This window comes from Brienomyrus brachyistius, chromosome 11 (assembly GCF_023856365.1).
Source record: "Brienomyrus brachyistius isolate T26 chromosome 11, BBRACH_0.4, whole genome shotgun sequence".
Taxonomy (NCBI): domain Eukaryota; kingdom Metazoa; phylum Chordata; class Actinopteri; order Osteoglossiformes; family Mormyridae; genus Brienomyrus; species Brienomyrus brachyistius.
Window position 1 is genome coordinate 5,410,021 of NC_064543.1, and position 17,498 is coordinate 5,427,518.

A 17,498-nucleotide genomic window follows, 5' to 3' on the forward strand; every position below is an offset into this window, starting at 1 on the left:
GAGTCCACATTTTGATTTTTGTTCTGACAGAGAACATTGAGATGGTAATAATGCTGCTGGATCAGACCCGAGGTTCCTGCTAAGCTACAGCAACTCTGAGAGCCTCAGAAGGGCAAACACGCCTCCGTGATCCTGTATTTCACATCACTGCGCCCCCATCACAACTAAATCAAGCTCCCCATATTACAGTTTTACCATCGAAGGCTTTCCTCCGCTGAGAAAGTCGTTAAGATAGCTTAGATGCATTTTGCGATATGATTCACACTGAGGTCTCAGTGCTAATTAATCAGAGTGTTTTGGAAATCGATGCATAACCCTTGGATCACTCAGCACCGAATTTACCAGCAGAAAAACCAGACAGGGATATAATGCCATAAAAAATCGACGGGCTGCACGTAAACGTCGGCTATTCTAACAGGAGATGCCGTAACACTAATGAACAAAGACTCGTCATGATTTAATTACCAAAGCAGATCCTCTACTGGCAGATTAATTTAATTTGGGGAAAAAAATCATTCTCAGTAAGAGTACTCAGGAAATACACTATGCAGAACAACAGATAAACAGTTTAACAGGCTTGAGTGACACATCTGGATGTTGGTGATCAATCAAAACCCAGCTTCAGCAGTAGGAAGATAAAATTTTATTCCTAAGCTCTGCAGATGTAGAAATGCCAAGGTGTGTTAGAGGAATGCCCTAGACTGTGTTATAGTGGACATTCAAGGTCAAGGTCATAAAACAAATAAGAGTCTGATTTAGGAACCACTGAGGAATGAGGGCATTTTAAATACAGGAAAACAAGTCTCTGATTTTTAAAAGTATACATTTATTTATGAGTTATTCAGAGGCTGAACGCACATAGCAAACACAGAGAAAAACTGTCTCACAAGATCAGAAAGGACAGACACTGAAGAGATCATCCAGAAAAATCTGTTCTTTCGCACAGAGCAGCCAGAAACTGATCATTCGCACAGAGCAGCCAGAAACTGATCATTCGCACAGAGCAGACAGAGACTGATCATTCGCACAGAGCAGACAGAAACTGATCATTCGCACAGAGCAGACAGAAACTGATCATTCGCACAGAGCAGACAGAGACTGATCATTCGCACAGAGCAGACAGAAACTGATCATTCGCACAGAGCAGACAGAGACTGATCATTCGCACAGAGCAGACAGAAACTGATCATTCGCACAGAGCAGACAGAAACTGATCATTCTCATAGAGCAGATGGAAGCTGACCATTCTCACAGTTTAAGCGGAAGCTGATCATTCTCACAGTTTAAGCGGAAGCTGATCATTCTCACAGACCAGACAGAAGCTGCTCATATGCATAGAACAGACAAAGGCTAATAATTTGTACAGAGCAGACGGAAGCTGTTCATTCTCAGAGGGCAAACATAAAAGCGGAAGCTGATCACTCACACAGAGCAGATGAAAGCCGATCATTCGCACGGAGCAAACAGAAGCTGCTCATTTGCATAGAGCAGACAGAAGCTGCTCATTTGCATAGAGCAGACAGAAGCTGTTCGTTCTCACAGAGCAGCCGGAAGCTGGTCTTTCTCACAGAGCAGATGGAAGCTGATCATTCTTGCAGACAGAAGCTGATCATTCTCACAAAGCAAAAGGGAGCTGATTATTCAGGTAGATGTAGGTAGAGCCAGCAGCAGCTGATGTACTCACAGGTGGCTGGCTTGTTGCAGTTGTGACCATGCCGGAAATACTGTGGGTTCTCCATAACCGGGATGCGGGTCATGCCGATGATGACTGCGTCGGGCGCAGCATCCAGGGAACACGGGCTGATGATGCCATGATTGACGTGATGAAGAGGACTGGCGGAGTCTTCCTCCCCACTGATCACAGCTACCGGCCCTAACAAGAGAAGCGGAGGGAGAAGCTGGGGTTTTCATTAAGAACATTAATGGGTGTGAAAAACAGCAGAAAAACAGCCCACAATGGAGAAAAAGAGTGAATCCAGAAAATACGAAGGGGGTCCAACGTCGTTTAAAACCTATACCCTGTGTATTAAGGTTTACTGGCTATCGAAATCCAATTTTATACCAGTATTAGGGTGGCATTTATTTCCCCAATGTAGGAAAAACATATAATTAAAGCGATATGTGGAATGCATAGTTACGATTAGCATATGTTAGGGTTAGCATTGTATAATTTTCCCCCGGGCCCTTTACCACGTTAGCATTCTGCAATTTAACATGATCGTAGACAAAAAAAAAAACTGATCGTTACTGAATTAGAGAGTTAACCTGCAGTCGGCGGCCTCAGTCTACCGTTCAGTTCTGTGCCAGAGTTTATATTTCACCAAGGAACCTACAATGATATAATGAGTCTTAGCAGCGGTAGCAGAACCACGAGCGAGACCAGGGGAATAGGACCTGTGTTTGGAGGAAACCATGTCCTTTTCAGAGTAAACACGGTTCTGTAGAGAGCAGGACAGATTTAGTTAGTTTGAAAAGGGAAACTGTGGGGACAGAAGGAAAACCAAACAGACGGGGGGGGGGGGTGGGGTGGGGGGGGGTGGAACAGCTTGGGCTCGTTGGAGTGTGTGGGACGAGTGCAGGGTTGTGATGGTGGCGACATCCCCTAAGTTACCAGGGACTAAAAAAAACAGAATACAGCAATTTATACACTCAGCCACACCCCCCAGCCTCCACCCCACCCCCACTCAGAGCCGGCAGCATTAAAATCCCATTTTAATATGCTTGAATTAATTCCCGGGATATCTATTTACTGTTCTAAAACAGGTAGCGGTCATGACTGCAAGCCGCTAAGGCTAACAGACTGCAGCCAGTCTGCAGGCCGCGATTCACTCCTGCCTCCCTCTGCCGGCTTCATCTTCAGGGAGAAAACATCTACTACCGAGAGGTCGGGCGATGAAGCGTCTCTTCACCTTCCTTCATCCGTCTTTCCTCCACGTCCCCCACCTGGACGAAGGAGCAGGTACCGGCTATCTAATCAGCTCCTGTTATTTTTAGCAGCAATATGCGAAATGCCACGTGCCCGCACACAGTGCTTGGCGGTGGGCAGGAAATGACGGCAAACTCATACTCCGCTTCGTGAGAGAGAGCAGCTGTGTGTCAGAAGATGTGGAGGGGGGGGGGCACCTTGTAGACAGCTGGAGTGAGAGTGTCACACAAGTGTGTCATCAGAAGAGCTTGTGCTCTCCTGTCAACATCAATGTTTACCTCACGGAATCCACAAAATCCAGAAAAAGGACAAAATAATTCCACAGATTGCAATAACAAAATACTCGTATCTTTCTATTTTTAACACAGAGAAACAAAAACGCCTTGTTTGTTTGAAAAACTGCAAATCCATGAGTCTTTGCGTATCCGATTCCAATTCATTTTCAAGCACAAAGAAACGTAAATAAATGAATAAGACCTCCTTGCACCCCACGTCCTCCCTAAATCGATTTCGGAGCTTTGAGTGTTGGGGTGAGTCTGCGAGGTCTTTTTTATTACTGGGGCTCAGAAGTCAATCGCTTGTGAAGCAGCCAGATGGGCTGGGAGACACAATCGAGTCGCGTCGTCTCCCGTGGCCTTCGTCCGCTCATCTCGCAGCCGTGAGTAGCCCCTCAGGTGCCAGTGTGTGTTTTGTGCTGAGCACGTTCATATTTGCTGGGTGTGACGAACGACTTGTCGAGAAGACAACGAAACCTACCGCAAGCCCTGTTTGTCTTCATTAAAACAAGCATCAATTGATCATATATGGACGTATTTAATGAAAAATAATAATCCATACGCAAGCATAAGATATTAAACGCAGACTTGTGAAGAACTAAACTGTTGAGAATTAAGACTGCAAAGACCCAACAAGCCTCAACGTTGGCTCACACCGAGACCCAGAAGGGTGTCATTAAGTCCACCATAACAGGTCACTCCGGATTTGAAATAAGCATGAAAAGGAGAACTCAAGCCCTCTCAGTTATGTTGATGGTGCATAAACAGGACATCGATGAGTCCCATGGTCAGCTCCTCTGGAAGGCATCCTCAGGGGCAGTGTGTCACACAGTGGATGAGGACACAGCCTAGATCACAGCTTAATGGATGAACGGCATCATTGCAAAAAAGGAAAAACAGGAACAGATGAGACACAGATGACAAGCTAGAGGAGAGAGATGTTTTGGCAGTAGGGTTGCAAAATTCTGCGAATTTTCCCGTTAATTCCCAAATATTTCTTTTAATTTCCCTGGAAAGTCTCCAGCTGTCTAGCCCTAGTTTGGCAGGTGCTTGAGAGAGGACATTGGGGCGTTAAGAACAGAGGAATTGTCCACCCCCCGGTGATAATACGAGAGAGACTCTTCATCACTCTAAGAACCACAAACGAGAACTAGGTGAGGTTGAAGGTTATCCCCAAATTCTACTTACTTCAGAAATATATCTGCCGAATCCATAACATTTTTTATTCACCAACGGTTTGGTTTTTATTGTAATCTCATATATGAAGCTCTTCGCGTTATTCCATGTATGAACAGTGGTACATAAATAAAAACTATTAATATACAAGAACAGGCTATGACGATGTACAGTGTAGGGTTAACGCGACCTCTTCAACACATCTGTTAGTAATTACCCACAGATTTCCTTTGCTCACGCCGGATAGTTACGGTTAACAAAACCCAACATCAGAGAGATAGGCTGTGTCAATGAGGCAGGATGATTGGGGAGATCCCCAGGAGATCCCCCAGCAGATCCCCAGGAGATCCCCCAGCAGAGCTCTCCACTGCTTCTCCATGTTATTTTTGTCTCCACCACTGCCGGGGGTGTTTCTCACAAGCACGAAAGACAAATGCCAGGCGCATTTATAAAGCCCTGAGCTGGTCTCACGTTGCCAGTACATCTGGAAAAGGAGCTGCTTAGGTCACAAAAACACTTCACATCATCCAATTTCTCCTCTAATATAAATCTGTCTGTTCGACAGTTAACACTTCAACTTTGGGGGGGGCACCGCAATGTTTTACACACAATTTTAAGCAGTCCACCCACTGCACCAGATTGCTCCATAGTTTTCAGAGGTAAATATATAATAAATAAATCGTCAGTTTATATAACATAGTTTTAGCATTAATGTTGAATACAGGACCAGGATAGTTTCTTTTTGGTATAGTATTTAAGTATTTTTTGAACAAGATGTAATCAGTGACGCATTAACTACACCTGGGTGTTTATTCAATGCCCCATTCCATTGATCAACTGATTGATCGATAAATAAATAAATCAATCAGTCAGTCAACCAATCAATTTCCGGCGCAGTCTTTCACCCGCCTGTGTCTTTACTGATAATGATTTTCTTGTTCTGCTGAGAGCTTTTTGGTTCTCGTTGCCTTTTACCGCCGAATTATCCATCTTCCAACCGTTTAAATGATTTTACAGGCACCGCGATGGATGTTAAAACACAGTTTTTCAGTTGAACGCATACACAGCCATTAGAGTGCCTCTCGTCATTAATTACTGGGCGAGTGCGGGAACTCGATGTTAGCCGGGACTTGCGATGTCACACACGAATGTGCCAGGAGTCAAAGAATTTGGAAAGGGAACAAAAAGAGATGTGACTCCGCAGAGAGTCAGGGCTGCTGTTCCGTTTACGGCAGAGAGGGGGAAACATTTTCCGTCGCTGTAACATTCTTCATGAGATGCGCAAGGCACTCGTTTCATTAGGAATCATCACAGCTGAATTTAACCTTGAAGGTCGTGTGACAAGCAGATTCACGACGCCGAGTCCCTGCCTCACATGTGCATGTCGCATTATTCTGAGGCTGCAGAGAAGCATTTCATGCAAGTGTGCTTATCGTTTTTATCCATGCATTCAGCAGGGAGTTTTTAATAAAAAAAATCCAGGTTAATTACCTGCTCAAGGTTACAACAACAGGGCTACTCCTGGCCTCGAGCCAACAGGCCTTCGGATGGTGTTTGAATTGAAGGCCAGATCCCAAAACGCTGCTGTAAATGACCCCGAAAGGCGCTACAGAGAGGCTCCGAGCAATGACACCAGTGACGAATCGTAAAGTCCCCTGTTACTGAAAAAAACACATAACCAATCAGTTCAGGGTGCGATTCCCGCTGTATTATAAACGCACAATAACACAGACACAACGAAAATGCCTCAGTAAGGGGTTTCTGCTGATTTTATATGACAAACTAAAGTTAAGTTTTTGTGTCTGCTGCTATTTTCTCTTCATGAAGGTCAACCTGTCTTTAAAAATGTAGCTCAATTAAGGTTTTATTTTTTTGCTGATGGATAAAAGAAAGTCTCGGTAACCCTCCCTCAGAAAAAAAAAGTACGTCGGCACCTTGGGACTTGGACGCTTCATACGGACTGATTCCAGCGGTAAGTTTAACCACGCGCCCGATTATCATACTAAATCATGGGGCTTAAAGGAGACACCGTCCCTCCAGGGAAGCTTAACTTGTCCGGATATATTTCACGGCAAAGTGCAGGGGTCAAACAGACCCCATCCTTTCACGTGGGATATGGGACTCGGGCTTGCCAGTAACGCGGCAAAAACAGGAGCACGTGCCTGCCGCCGGTACCTGCAGCAGAACATTCTGGGTTCACCGTGCAGACTGGCAGTCTGGTGCTGGTGCGTCGGGTCAACAGGCGGTTAGCGCTCCGCGTCTGTGCTGCCCCCGGAGAGAAGAGCGGAGCTTGTAGGCATGGAAAGGTGCATTGTGGGACGGCGATGGAGGGCATGTTGGCAGCACACTATCTCTCCTGCCCCTTACCCACATACTGCTGTCCTTGCCTTTCCTGTCCCAGCCTCTAGAGGGCTCCCTTTCATGCCTCACCTCTTGCCCCCAAGCAGCGCAGCTGAATGCAGATTCTTCAGCCGGAAGCACACTGGTACTGTGCTACCAATCGCCCGTTTAAGCCTGGCACTGGGACAACACAGACTAAAAACTAAAATCGCGGTTCCCTCCTTTAATGGAACAAACCTCTTCATTCAGATAAGACATATTAGCTAGAAGTCAAAGTATTTTGACAGGTCTGAGGCTGCGTCGCATGTGTGACAGCACAGACCAGACAAAGCCATTCACATTTAACTGTCCAACGATTTTATCTTCAACACACTGCTGGAGTCCTTCTTCTGTTTCCTATTTAATTTATTGAGAAATGGAAGACAGGAAGGAAACAGGACTGGAGGAGCAGGCAGATCTGTTACGATTTGCCTATGTGCGTGGTGCTTGAGGGGAAAAACACCGAGCAACCTGAAGCCTCCCCCGTAGTGTGCCGATGCTGACGAGCGCGGGATGCAGGCACCGATACGGTTACTTGGGAATCAGCGATCAGCAGCTCACCTCAGCAGCACCTGAGGTGCCGGCAGCCGCCTCCCGGACCAGCTGGCTGACTCAGCGCGGATGGCCGGCCTGGCAGGACTACAGTGAAATGGGGGCCTATAGTGACGGGGGAGGGCGAGGGGAGCGCATCCACCTCCAGTCAGCGTCAGCGTGGGACGGCGTGACGAGGAAAGGAGCCACTTTTAGCAGGAGGGAAAAAAAATCTGGCCCCGGATATGGTCACGAAATAACGTTCAGGCGTTTAGAAATTTACCATACATGACATACCCCGCAGGTGACGAGAGCGACCGGACCGGAGGGGCCTCCAGGGTGTCTGATGCGCTTCCAGCAGGAGATATGGATTCCATATTGCTCCACCAGATTAGTGGCGGGGGGGGGCAGAAGGCGGAAAGCTAAGCTCGTTAGCTGCGGGGCACGGAGGGGGAAGTGGGGGGGGGGGGGGGTCATGAGAGCTAATGTGGGGCAATTACAAAGCCCCACCCCCTACCCCTACCCCATCCTCAGCCAATGCCAGGAGCATATTGCACTGGGGGTGGGGGAGGGGGGGGCCTGGCTGCGGGCCGCGCTCTGCCAGTTGGCAGGGCCATGGGTAACAGGGCTGGGAAAAAACCCAATCCCAGCATGCACTGGGGTAGAGACAGCCCCGGCCCAGCGCCGCGTTCACCTTGCGGCACTGGAGGGCAGCGTCTAAGTGCCCTCGATTTGTTAACGCTACGTTCTCAGGTGCTTAATGAAAGTCGACCGCTTTTGGAGCCAAATCGCTTCCATTAGGCGTCCGAGGCGTTCACTCAGGTAATGGCTTAGCGAGCTAAAGAGATCAAAGTATCTCCGTACCTCTGTATTTAGGCTGAAAACAGGAGAGGGTGAGGGGAGGCTGAAAAATACATGGCTGCTGGGGGAACTTGAGAGAGAACAGCTCTCAAGCGAGTCACATGACAGGAAGTACCCCTTCGCCTAAGAGGCACCTTGCTATTCGCCTGCCTGTAGCTGGGACAAGAAACGCAGCAGTACGACTGGGCCTGTACTCCCAGCAATAATGTGAAAAGCTGAAATAATGTAGCTGGAGGAGGGACGTCACCTTCGAGGTGACGCCAGGGACCAGGCTGCCTCTTTGCATGGTGAGCAGTCGCTCTCCTCATTTTCCGTCCATCAGCGGGGTGCTGCCTCGACACCGTCACTCATGATGACCGTTTTGCTCTCTCGCTCGGCACTCAAATGAAAACATTAAAAACTCATTTCAGACTATCCCAGTTACACCTCCTCTGTTCCTAAACCAACAGCACAGAAGCCAGAACTGACCCACGGTCGATCTGCACGCGTATCTGAGCAGACGACCATTTCTGTCTTTTATGCCGTGATAAGCGGACATTTTTCTTTTTGTCCGAAACACTAACGGGATGGAACTCGAAACCAGAAAAACCACGAAAATGTGCCTGAGATGTTTCAGAAGTTGTTAGAATATTCATAAAACTAGACAACGTGTTAAATGGGCTCCAATGCGTCTCCTGTGAGTAATAAATGCCTTGCATAGGTGGGTAAAGACTTTAATTGGTGGTTCAATTACATTAGCACTCAAGGCTAAAATTATAGTGTTTTATATAACGATATTAAAAAAGGAACAGCTGCGATCTTGGTCGGCGTTGTATTTGCCGCATCTTTACGCTACATTTAGCTATTTTTAACGTAAAATTTCTTTTCACGGCTTTCGCATCAACTCAAAAATTTCCCTGTCTGGCTGGATTCAGCCATCTTGGTGTTTAATTATTCGTTGGAGTTGATGAGTATGGTAGAGGGCTTATGGACGTCTGGTGTGGGACCGTTCTGCTGTTCAAATATACAGCTGCCATACAGAGTGAAGACAAAGTGAAGGAGACGGGGGGCGCATACACGTGCTAACGTCAGGAACTGTCTTGCGTGGCGCGATCTGGAAGCCTGATCTGAATCATCTACATGCTCATTCTTTTCCTTTGCTGTCATAGCAAAGCTCTAGAGGGGAGAACGTGTGCAGGGAGAGAAAAAGCGAACAAAAGAATGAACGAACGGAGATGAACCTTCAGATTCCATTTAACCACCGGGAATAAGTTGCTCTCAGACATGAGTCTTGCAGCTGGAAGAGATGCTGATATTTTTACCACAAAGAGATGGTTTTGCTGCATGGTGTTAAATCCGGAGTAGCAGAACCCATCACCGGGTCAACGTCCCACCGTCTGATTGTACAGCAGAAGTGGCTTTTCGTGTCCATTTTGAAGTACACAGAATGTACATTATCAAACCTCAATCAACTCACACCTGAGACGGCCAGGAATACTTATACTCAAATGGCAGCGTGAGACCGACTCCAGGTGAGAGACAAAGAACGAAACCGTGCGGTAGGAAGGAACAGGGTTGTTATTTTGGGGACGTGTAGTGGAGTTTTGGAGAGCAAGGAAAGCATGTATGTGGATAAAAGCGGCTGTGCGTTCAGGAATAGGGCTAAGGTCAGGTGTGGGGTTAGCTTTTGGGGCCTGGTTGCAGTTCTAGGGGCCAGATTTAACCAAAAACCATAATTCCCTGTAATCGTATTTAATGGCCTGGAATAAGGAATAACTGAAGTGGATGAGTGTGTCTCACCCCCCCCCCCCCCCGACAACCGTAGGCCTAAAAACAACCGATTGTCTTAAAAAATAAGATTATTTGTGTTTACATGAACACGCTGCATGTGTTCTTGTTAATTGGGAAGCACAAAGTCCCAGAGACAGTCAGTCGCACTTAAGTGATCTGGTAGAGCTAATAAGCCTTTAGCGGATTGCTACCGAAAACTCTGAACTTGCGCATGAGCGGATTACCTACAGACATCCGACAAATGACTTCGATATCTACCCACGGCTAGGGGGAGACCCCACTCTCATAATTCTGCCTTATAAGAAAAGAGACGAATCAATAGTCCATCAAAACAGCACCCTCTCCCCCATCCCTCCCCCCGCCCCCCCCCAGTGGGGTGAGACTGCGGTTAATAGGCATTTTCCTCTTTTTTTGTTCCAAGTGAGAAAGGAGGTTGGGGCAGGGTTCAGGGTGTAATACGGAATTGATCTTCGCAGACTGAGTGGCGACCTTCACTGCATCCCAATACACAGCTTCCCGGGCAAAGCCAGTAGAACAAAGTCCTCTATTGTTGCTTCTCATACTGGTCCTCAGAGGCCCCCAGACTGCCCACATTCTTACTCCCTCCCAGCCTCTAGTAAGGAGCTGTGAGGTAGCAAAAATGTGAACTGCGTGGCAGGGAACTGGGAGGGAGCAAAAATGTGTTGAGAAACACTGGTTTAGAGCAGATCTGGGTCTGAATTACAAGACCACATGAAGACTTCAGACAAGATCTTGAGATGTTTCCTTTACTTAAACATTTTGCAATACTGTGAACACACAGAGTTTTCCTGTTACAGCGTATCTGCAGGCAGATCTGAAGGTAACAAATTCAGCTCACTGAGATGCATTCGCATCAGGCCTACCTCAGTAATCTACGCTGTCCGCATGGTGCCAATGAATTGTCTCTCAAAACCACAAAGCCCTCCACAGGCACTGGAAAACTTTAACGGTAACCCAGAAACACGTGGCTTAAGTGTGCAAAGGGCTGGAGTGCCACACAGAGGAAGCACACTGACCCCCCTCTGTACTCACTGTACTCACTATTTACCTGTTTTTATAACACTGCCTGACCTTGAGGATGAAAAGCTTCCTTCAGATACCTTTTTCAGACTAAGATTCCATTCATTCTGACCAGTCCCTAAGGACACAAGAGATACTGTGAAGGATTTAGCTCTGAACCTGACCTAAGCATGAGTGGAAGGTCCCACAGAACCCGACTGGGTGCTGCCTACTCCAGCATCTGAGCTGTAGCCGTACATTTCAGGACTCTTTTGAAATAGATCAATCCACATCAGGACTGTCAATTTCAGAACCTCTACTGAGCCTTCAAGTGGAACTGTTTATCTTCAGAGCTACCATCAAGATGAAGCTGACCACGTCAGAACCGCTACTGAGTCAGAGCTGGCCACGTCAGAACCGCTACTGAGTCAGAGCTGGCCACGTCAGAACCGCTACTGAGTCAGAGCTGGCCACGTCAGAACCGCTATTGAGTCAGAGCTGGCCACGTCAGAACCGCTACTGAGTCAGAGCTAGCCACGTCAGAACCGCTACTGAGTCAGAGCTGGCCACGTCAGAACCGCTACTGAGTCAGAGCTGGCCACGTCAGAACCGCTACTGAGTCAGAGCTGGCCACGTCAGAACCGCTACTGAGTCAGAGCTGGCCACGTCAGAACCGCTACTGAGTCAGAGCTAGCCACATCAGAACCGCTACTGAGTCAGAGCTGGCCACGTCAGAACCGCTAGTTGAGTCAGAGCTGGCCACGTCAGAACCGCTACTGAGTCAGAGCTAGCCACATCAGAACCGCTACTGAGTCAGAGCTGGCCACGTCAGAACCGCTACTGAGTCAGAGCTGGCCACGTCAGAACCGCTACTGAGTCAGAGCTAGCCACGTCAGAACCGCTCCTGAGTCAGAGCTGGCCACGTCAGAACCGCTACTGAGTCAGGACTAGCCATATGAAAACCGCTACTGAGTGTCAAATTGTCTTTCATGGATGCGCCCTCTCGGAGGAAGGGGGTAAAAGTTCACCTGCACGTTTACTCTTAGCTATGAATGCAGGGTCTAGCGGGGGGGGGGGGGGGGGGGGGGGGTCTCATTCGTGCGATTGCCATGTTTCTGCCTAAATGTGCTCCATTACTGATCAAAGCCAGGAAACACTGAAGGTCAAACTAACAGAACTAATAAATGCGCGTTGCAGCAGGAATGCGACGGGAGCAGGGTTGCAGCAGGAATGCAACGGGAGCAGGTTTATCAGCAGGATGTGCAGAGTTACCAGGCCTCGCTGCAGCGCAGGTCTCTCTCATATAGTTTATGATTTTCTGATGCTGTGGTCTTCTGTGCATCGGTCCCAGGTCACCCCTACAGAACCGGGCTCAAAGCTGCTGCAGCCTGCCCTCAGAACTTCAAGAAGTAACACCTCTGTAACTTCTGTTGGTGTTACTATCCCTCACCCAAGCAGTTAAACGATATTTTGGTCGATTTAAACAAACATCCGACATTTGTAATGCCGTAAACTCGGCCTGGAGAGAAGCCGCCTGACAGATTCCTTGCCGCCTCCCTGCTGTCTGACAGCTGCTGTCCAGCTCCTGCACATCAGCTCACCTGCTGGTGTTGTCTGAGGCAGCTGCATGGAGCGAGGCGAGCTACTCTCCATCTCAGCCTCTGATGAAACGTGTTCGCCAGCTGAAACTGTGGGCAGGTCAACCCCAGAAACACCAATTAAGGGTCCCAATTAAAGAAAATATCAGTTCTGATTGGGTAAACCGAATATAACCACATAACGTCATAATGTCACCCGTCAGACAGTATCTACAGCGATGCACCGCACAGCCCTTCTGACACGACTCATCGCTGTTTTGATTGCGACATCAGTCTGGCCTGAGGACTGATGGGTTTTCTACAAGCCCGGCCAAGAACGTCGTCCTCATCATTGCAGTGAGGACGATGTGTCACCACTACACATCCGAAGGTCACTGTCCTTGAAAATGAGCTCAAGGGGGAAGGGAGGGGGATGCTTTCACTAATGGGTACCCCCCCCCCCAACCAGTTTGATTTACAAAAAAAAAATTCCATCCAACATTAATTGGCAGCATTTGCTCACTGAGGTTCCTCCAGCCTGAAATGACTTGTGTAATTGTCGGTAATTATGAAGCGCAGAGAAGGGAAATTGGCGCGACTTGTCCCCAGCAAAGCAGAAAAAAATGACACAAAGACCAAAGGAGCGGTGGGGGGGGGGGGGGGGGGGGGAGGGGGGGGACAGACATCCCTTCCCACACACATGGGACGCACGTCTGACTGAACCTGACGGATGAATGTAAGAAAAACGTGTTGGCTAACAGAGCCAAACTAAGAAATGAAATGTTAGACATCCCGCAGAGACAGTAGCAGCGACTGATACAGCGTGTCATGAACGCGGCTCCTCTCGCAGCAAATCAAAAGTACATCCTGGCTGTCTCAGTAACAGGAGCGTCAGGGTGCTGAGCAAAACCTCCCAGAGTGCTGTGATGAAGGGATGGATGAGGGGCTCACGCCGAAGGAGAGAAAGAGGAGAGGGGGATGGAGAGCAGACGGATTCCCCCATGGCTGCCCGTCTCCTGCAGAAGTCAGAGCACTAATCCCATCAGAAACGTTTTCCTCACAACCGATGCGTTTCATGCACGGCCATAATCCGCCGTAATATTCATTTGCGGTGACAGATAGATTCGACTTGCTTTTTAGATTTATTTTTCCTGGGAAATAATAATAAAAGACGTAATCTCATTTTTGCTGCCTAATATGATGGTCAGATATGAGTCGGGCCCAGCGGGAAAATGTCACAGAGCACCGGACCAGATGTGGGTCACCGCTGCCGGTCTGCCCTGGCACAGCGGGACCCAGCGAGCCAGTCGGCATCAGGAGAGCGCCCCACACAGGCACGACTCGCTAAATGCGGTGCATTTATTTTATTTGATGCTACCTTCAAAGGATTTATTAACGGCTGATTTGTTTTGCCTGTTTGCCTCCGAGCCCCATCTCTGGGAGTGCTCGACTAGAATTGGATAAGAATTATCCAGCGCTGAAAATCGCTTTTAATTTTAATTTTTTTCTTGAAATTCACAAAGTAGCAGCACGCGATGACAAAGAGACTAAACATAATTTATGTTTCTGAAGCTTGCTGTTTTGCAGCCGTGCTCAAGACCCACACGCGACCCGCACGCATCCCCAGGCCACAGAGGGCCACTTGCCCAGCGCCTCCCGTGAGCAGCAGCCGGTGTGCAGCTTATCGCTGCATGCTGGTTTCAGTGTAATGATTGCCATTTTTAATGGTCTCCCTGGAATCCCGTGCCTTGACAGCAGATATAACCAAACGGAGTTAATCACACACCTACCTCTATCAGAAAGGAATCTAATTCAATTTGAGGCTACAGCTAAACGACCTAAAAGCAACGTTTCCTACTGACTAAAATCATTATAGGCGTGTTTCACACTGATACTGCGCGGAGAGCAGGAGGAAGCGTAGTGGAGACTCATACTGCCCAAAGCACTGACTCCACCCACACCTTTTGGCCCTCTGTTTCGCTGAAGCTGTCACATGCCCCATAGGCAGCAGTGTTGCCCATCCCCAGGTTTCCGGGCCTCCTCTTGGGGCCCGGGGGTAAAACAGGGGCCCGGGGGTAAGACAGGAGCCAAAGTCTGCATATGGTCACGACACCATGTTGAGGTAACAGTCTATCAGTCTGTCTGATGACAACTGACCAGAACACCAACACCAACAACCGAGGAAGTATCACGTTTCTTATTACAACCAATCCTGTTTTATAAATTTAAACAGCTATAACCCAAGAGTACCATTGAATTTCAATTTGTTTTATGCATTAATAACTCAAGGTAACTCTCCAAGGTAACTATACCAAATAATCCCATCCTGGAGTACCCAAGCCCTGTGCTCTGTGGTACCTGGGATAGGCTCCAGCTGGAGGAACCTCTGTGGATGGATGGATGGATGGATGGATGGATGGATGGATGGAGGAATGGATGGATGGATGGAAATTTGCCTCATATTCAGATCAAATCCCACCCTTTCACAAAGCTTGTTCTGTGAGGAACAGACCCCAAAGCAACCCTCCACCAGCTTCATTCCATTTGTGGTTTAATAGCAAAGGAAACAATACAATGAATGAAAATAATAACTTCTTACACATAAAAAAACAACACTGACGACCCTCAAAGCAAACGTGAGCCTTTCAGGTAAATCATGATAACACGACATCCTGCGGCAGACCTCAAACGGTGCCAATTTGCCCTTAGATGCTAGTCAGCTGGCTACTGATGAAGAGCTGACCATGGAGCAACGGCAGATCTTTGCCGCTTTCTACCAGAGCTTCCCAGTGCTCTGAGGAGTGAGCCTTTCATGACCTACATCAGTAAGTCAGACACCCCCCCCTTTGATTTATCACACAATTCACATCAATCTGAGACTTTCTACAGAAACTCCCATTACATATAATATACAGTACCTTCCTTTAACGGCCGATCATGTATGACGTTTTTATTTGATCACAGCAGCTCACATGGAGCTCAATGCAAAGCAGATCAGCAGGGTTTTTGCCGGACCGGCGTGTTTCGGTCACAGGTCACCGCAGTGAAATGCTCGGCCCACATTCAGTTCCCTGTGGCTGACACTGGTGCCTAATCTCTATCTGCTGAATTTAACACGAGGGACTCATATGTAAGGAGAAGGGAAAACCTGCATTCCGTGTTTTTCACTTGTAGGGGCTGAAAAAATTACATGGTTTATGTGAATCTGGTGGCAAATCTGGTCTCTCCTGCTTGCGCAGGTGTCTGATGCATGGCAGGGGTCTGCAAGAAAGCCAGAGGTTTGCTTTGCAGCATAAACAATGTAGCGAGGATGCCAGTCTGCAGCAGAAAACACACCCACGACTGCGACGGGGAAGGGGGAGGGGACAGGCAAAACACAATTAAACCATGCTGGGAATAGCCACACCCCCAGGGACATGAGAAGTCGTCCCCCCCCCACGACACGAGAAGTCCCTTCTCTCTCCTCACTGTCCATCACTCCTGCTCACACGACAGCTAACTGAAGCTTTCCCTCAATTAGAGGCAATTTTCTATTATAAACCTTTTAGACTGACTTTGGCTAGAAAAGGGGAATCGCTTCATAACTAATATTTTCTGTTGCTAAGAAACCATTTAGCGTGTAACTGATAATGGTCTTGAGGGAGGTTGTACAAATACTACAAGTTGCTTTTAATCATAAACCACGCGAAATAAACTTGGACTGCAGAAAAAAAATATGCCTCGAATATGAATGTGTATTTTAAAACAAAACTCAGATTATTTCTTACAAGCTTTGAAGCTTGGCAACATTTGGTGAGATAATGGGAGCGCCTGACAAAAAATCCTGAGAAAATGATCATAAAAAGGACAAGGTGGGCTTTGAAGAGAAAGAAACACACATGAATAACAGGTTATATATGTAGGAACTTCACCACGGCAGCTCAAAGCTGTGGGATTCGCTCGTCACGCAAAAAAAAAAAAAACTTCTCTGAAAACCGGAGGTTTTGCCAGGACTGAACATACAAATTCACCATCTTCCTTTGAGATCTTCTCTGCTGTTTGAGCTAAACTGCAGCAATAGTCTCAGGTTCGTCCCCTGCCCCTGCAGGTTGTGGGCTCGAATCCGCATAAAATACGATCTGCGACGGCTCCTGGACGTGTTCAGGCCACCAAGTGGGACCTCCAGGTATCCTGAAAACAAATAATCACGCGTTCAGAAGGACAGCCGCACCTGAGCCGGCGTCTGCAGTTTCCTTCCTCCCTGCCTGGCTCTTCTGTAGCACACGGCTCTTCTGCCTCCATTCTATTTCTAGGACAGTGACATGGAGGCAGACATGAGTCCCCAGGCTGCTGCGCATGTATCTTTAATGCGGATGAATAAATGAAGCGGCCCCAGAGACGTGCCTCCCCCTTTCTCTTAACCCAACACATATTCAGAGAGATGCAGGCGCTTTCATGATTATCTCCTGTTCGCCGTTTAGATCCTCGTCCTACCAAGCAACGCTACCATTTCATTTTGGGGTGCGACAGGATCTGGAATTGGCGTTACTCCGGCTGAGGAGAGCTGACAGCTTTATCTGTTTGCACGCAAATATAAATTGAGGAGCTTAAAAAACTAAATCAATAAATGCTGGGAGAAAACAGAGGCGGCGTGTGATAATGACATCCTGTGGGAAGGCAGCCTTATCGCTGCCTGATGCCAGTGTTTTGTATGGATTAGTTGGCCCCGTACCATCCCATTCTCTGACCTCACCACGTTGCGGTCACCGTGGTCACCGTGGTCGCCATGACCACCCCGCGGAGAATCTGAATTCCGGCACGCCGGGCAGCTTCCTCCAGGATGCTCAGTAATGGACACACCAGCGCCCCCCGCTGGGCGTACATGGGAGTGGGAGGATGGAGGAAGCCGGAGGGTTTGGGAGCCTGTGTCTGCAGATCTAGCACCAGGCTCAGAAACAGAACCCTAACATAACTGTTGCCTCACTTGTGGGGGGTGCCCTGACA

At 48.0% G+C, this 17,498-nt stretch overlaps 1 protein-coding gene across 1 annotated transcript in view; it reads right to left on the bottom strand.

Annotated features, from left to right (window-relative positions):
- The window catches only part of ntrk3b (neurotrophic tyrosine kinase, receptor, type 3b), a 112,992-nt gene that overhangs the window by 26,845 nt on the left and 68,649 nt on the right, over positions 1-17,498 (bottom strand). The window contains exon 12 of the mRNA XM_048969528.1: positions 1,685-1,873. Coding sequence (XP_048825485.1) covers positions 1,685-1,873 — 189 coding nt within the window. The remainder of the gene's footprint in view (positions 1-1,684; positions 1,874-17,498) is intronic.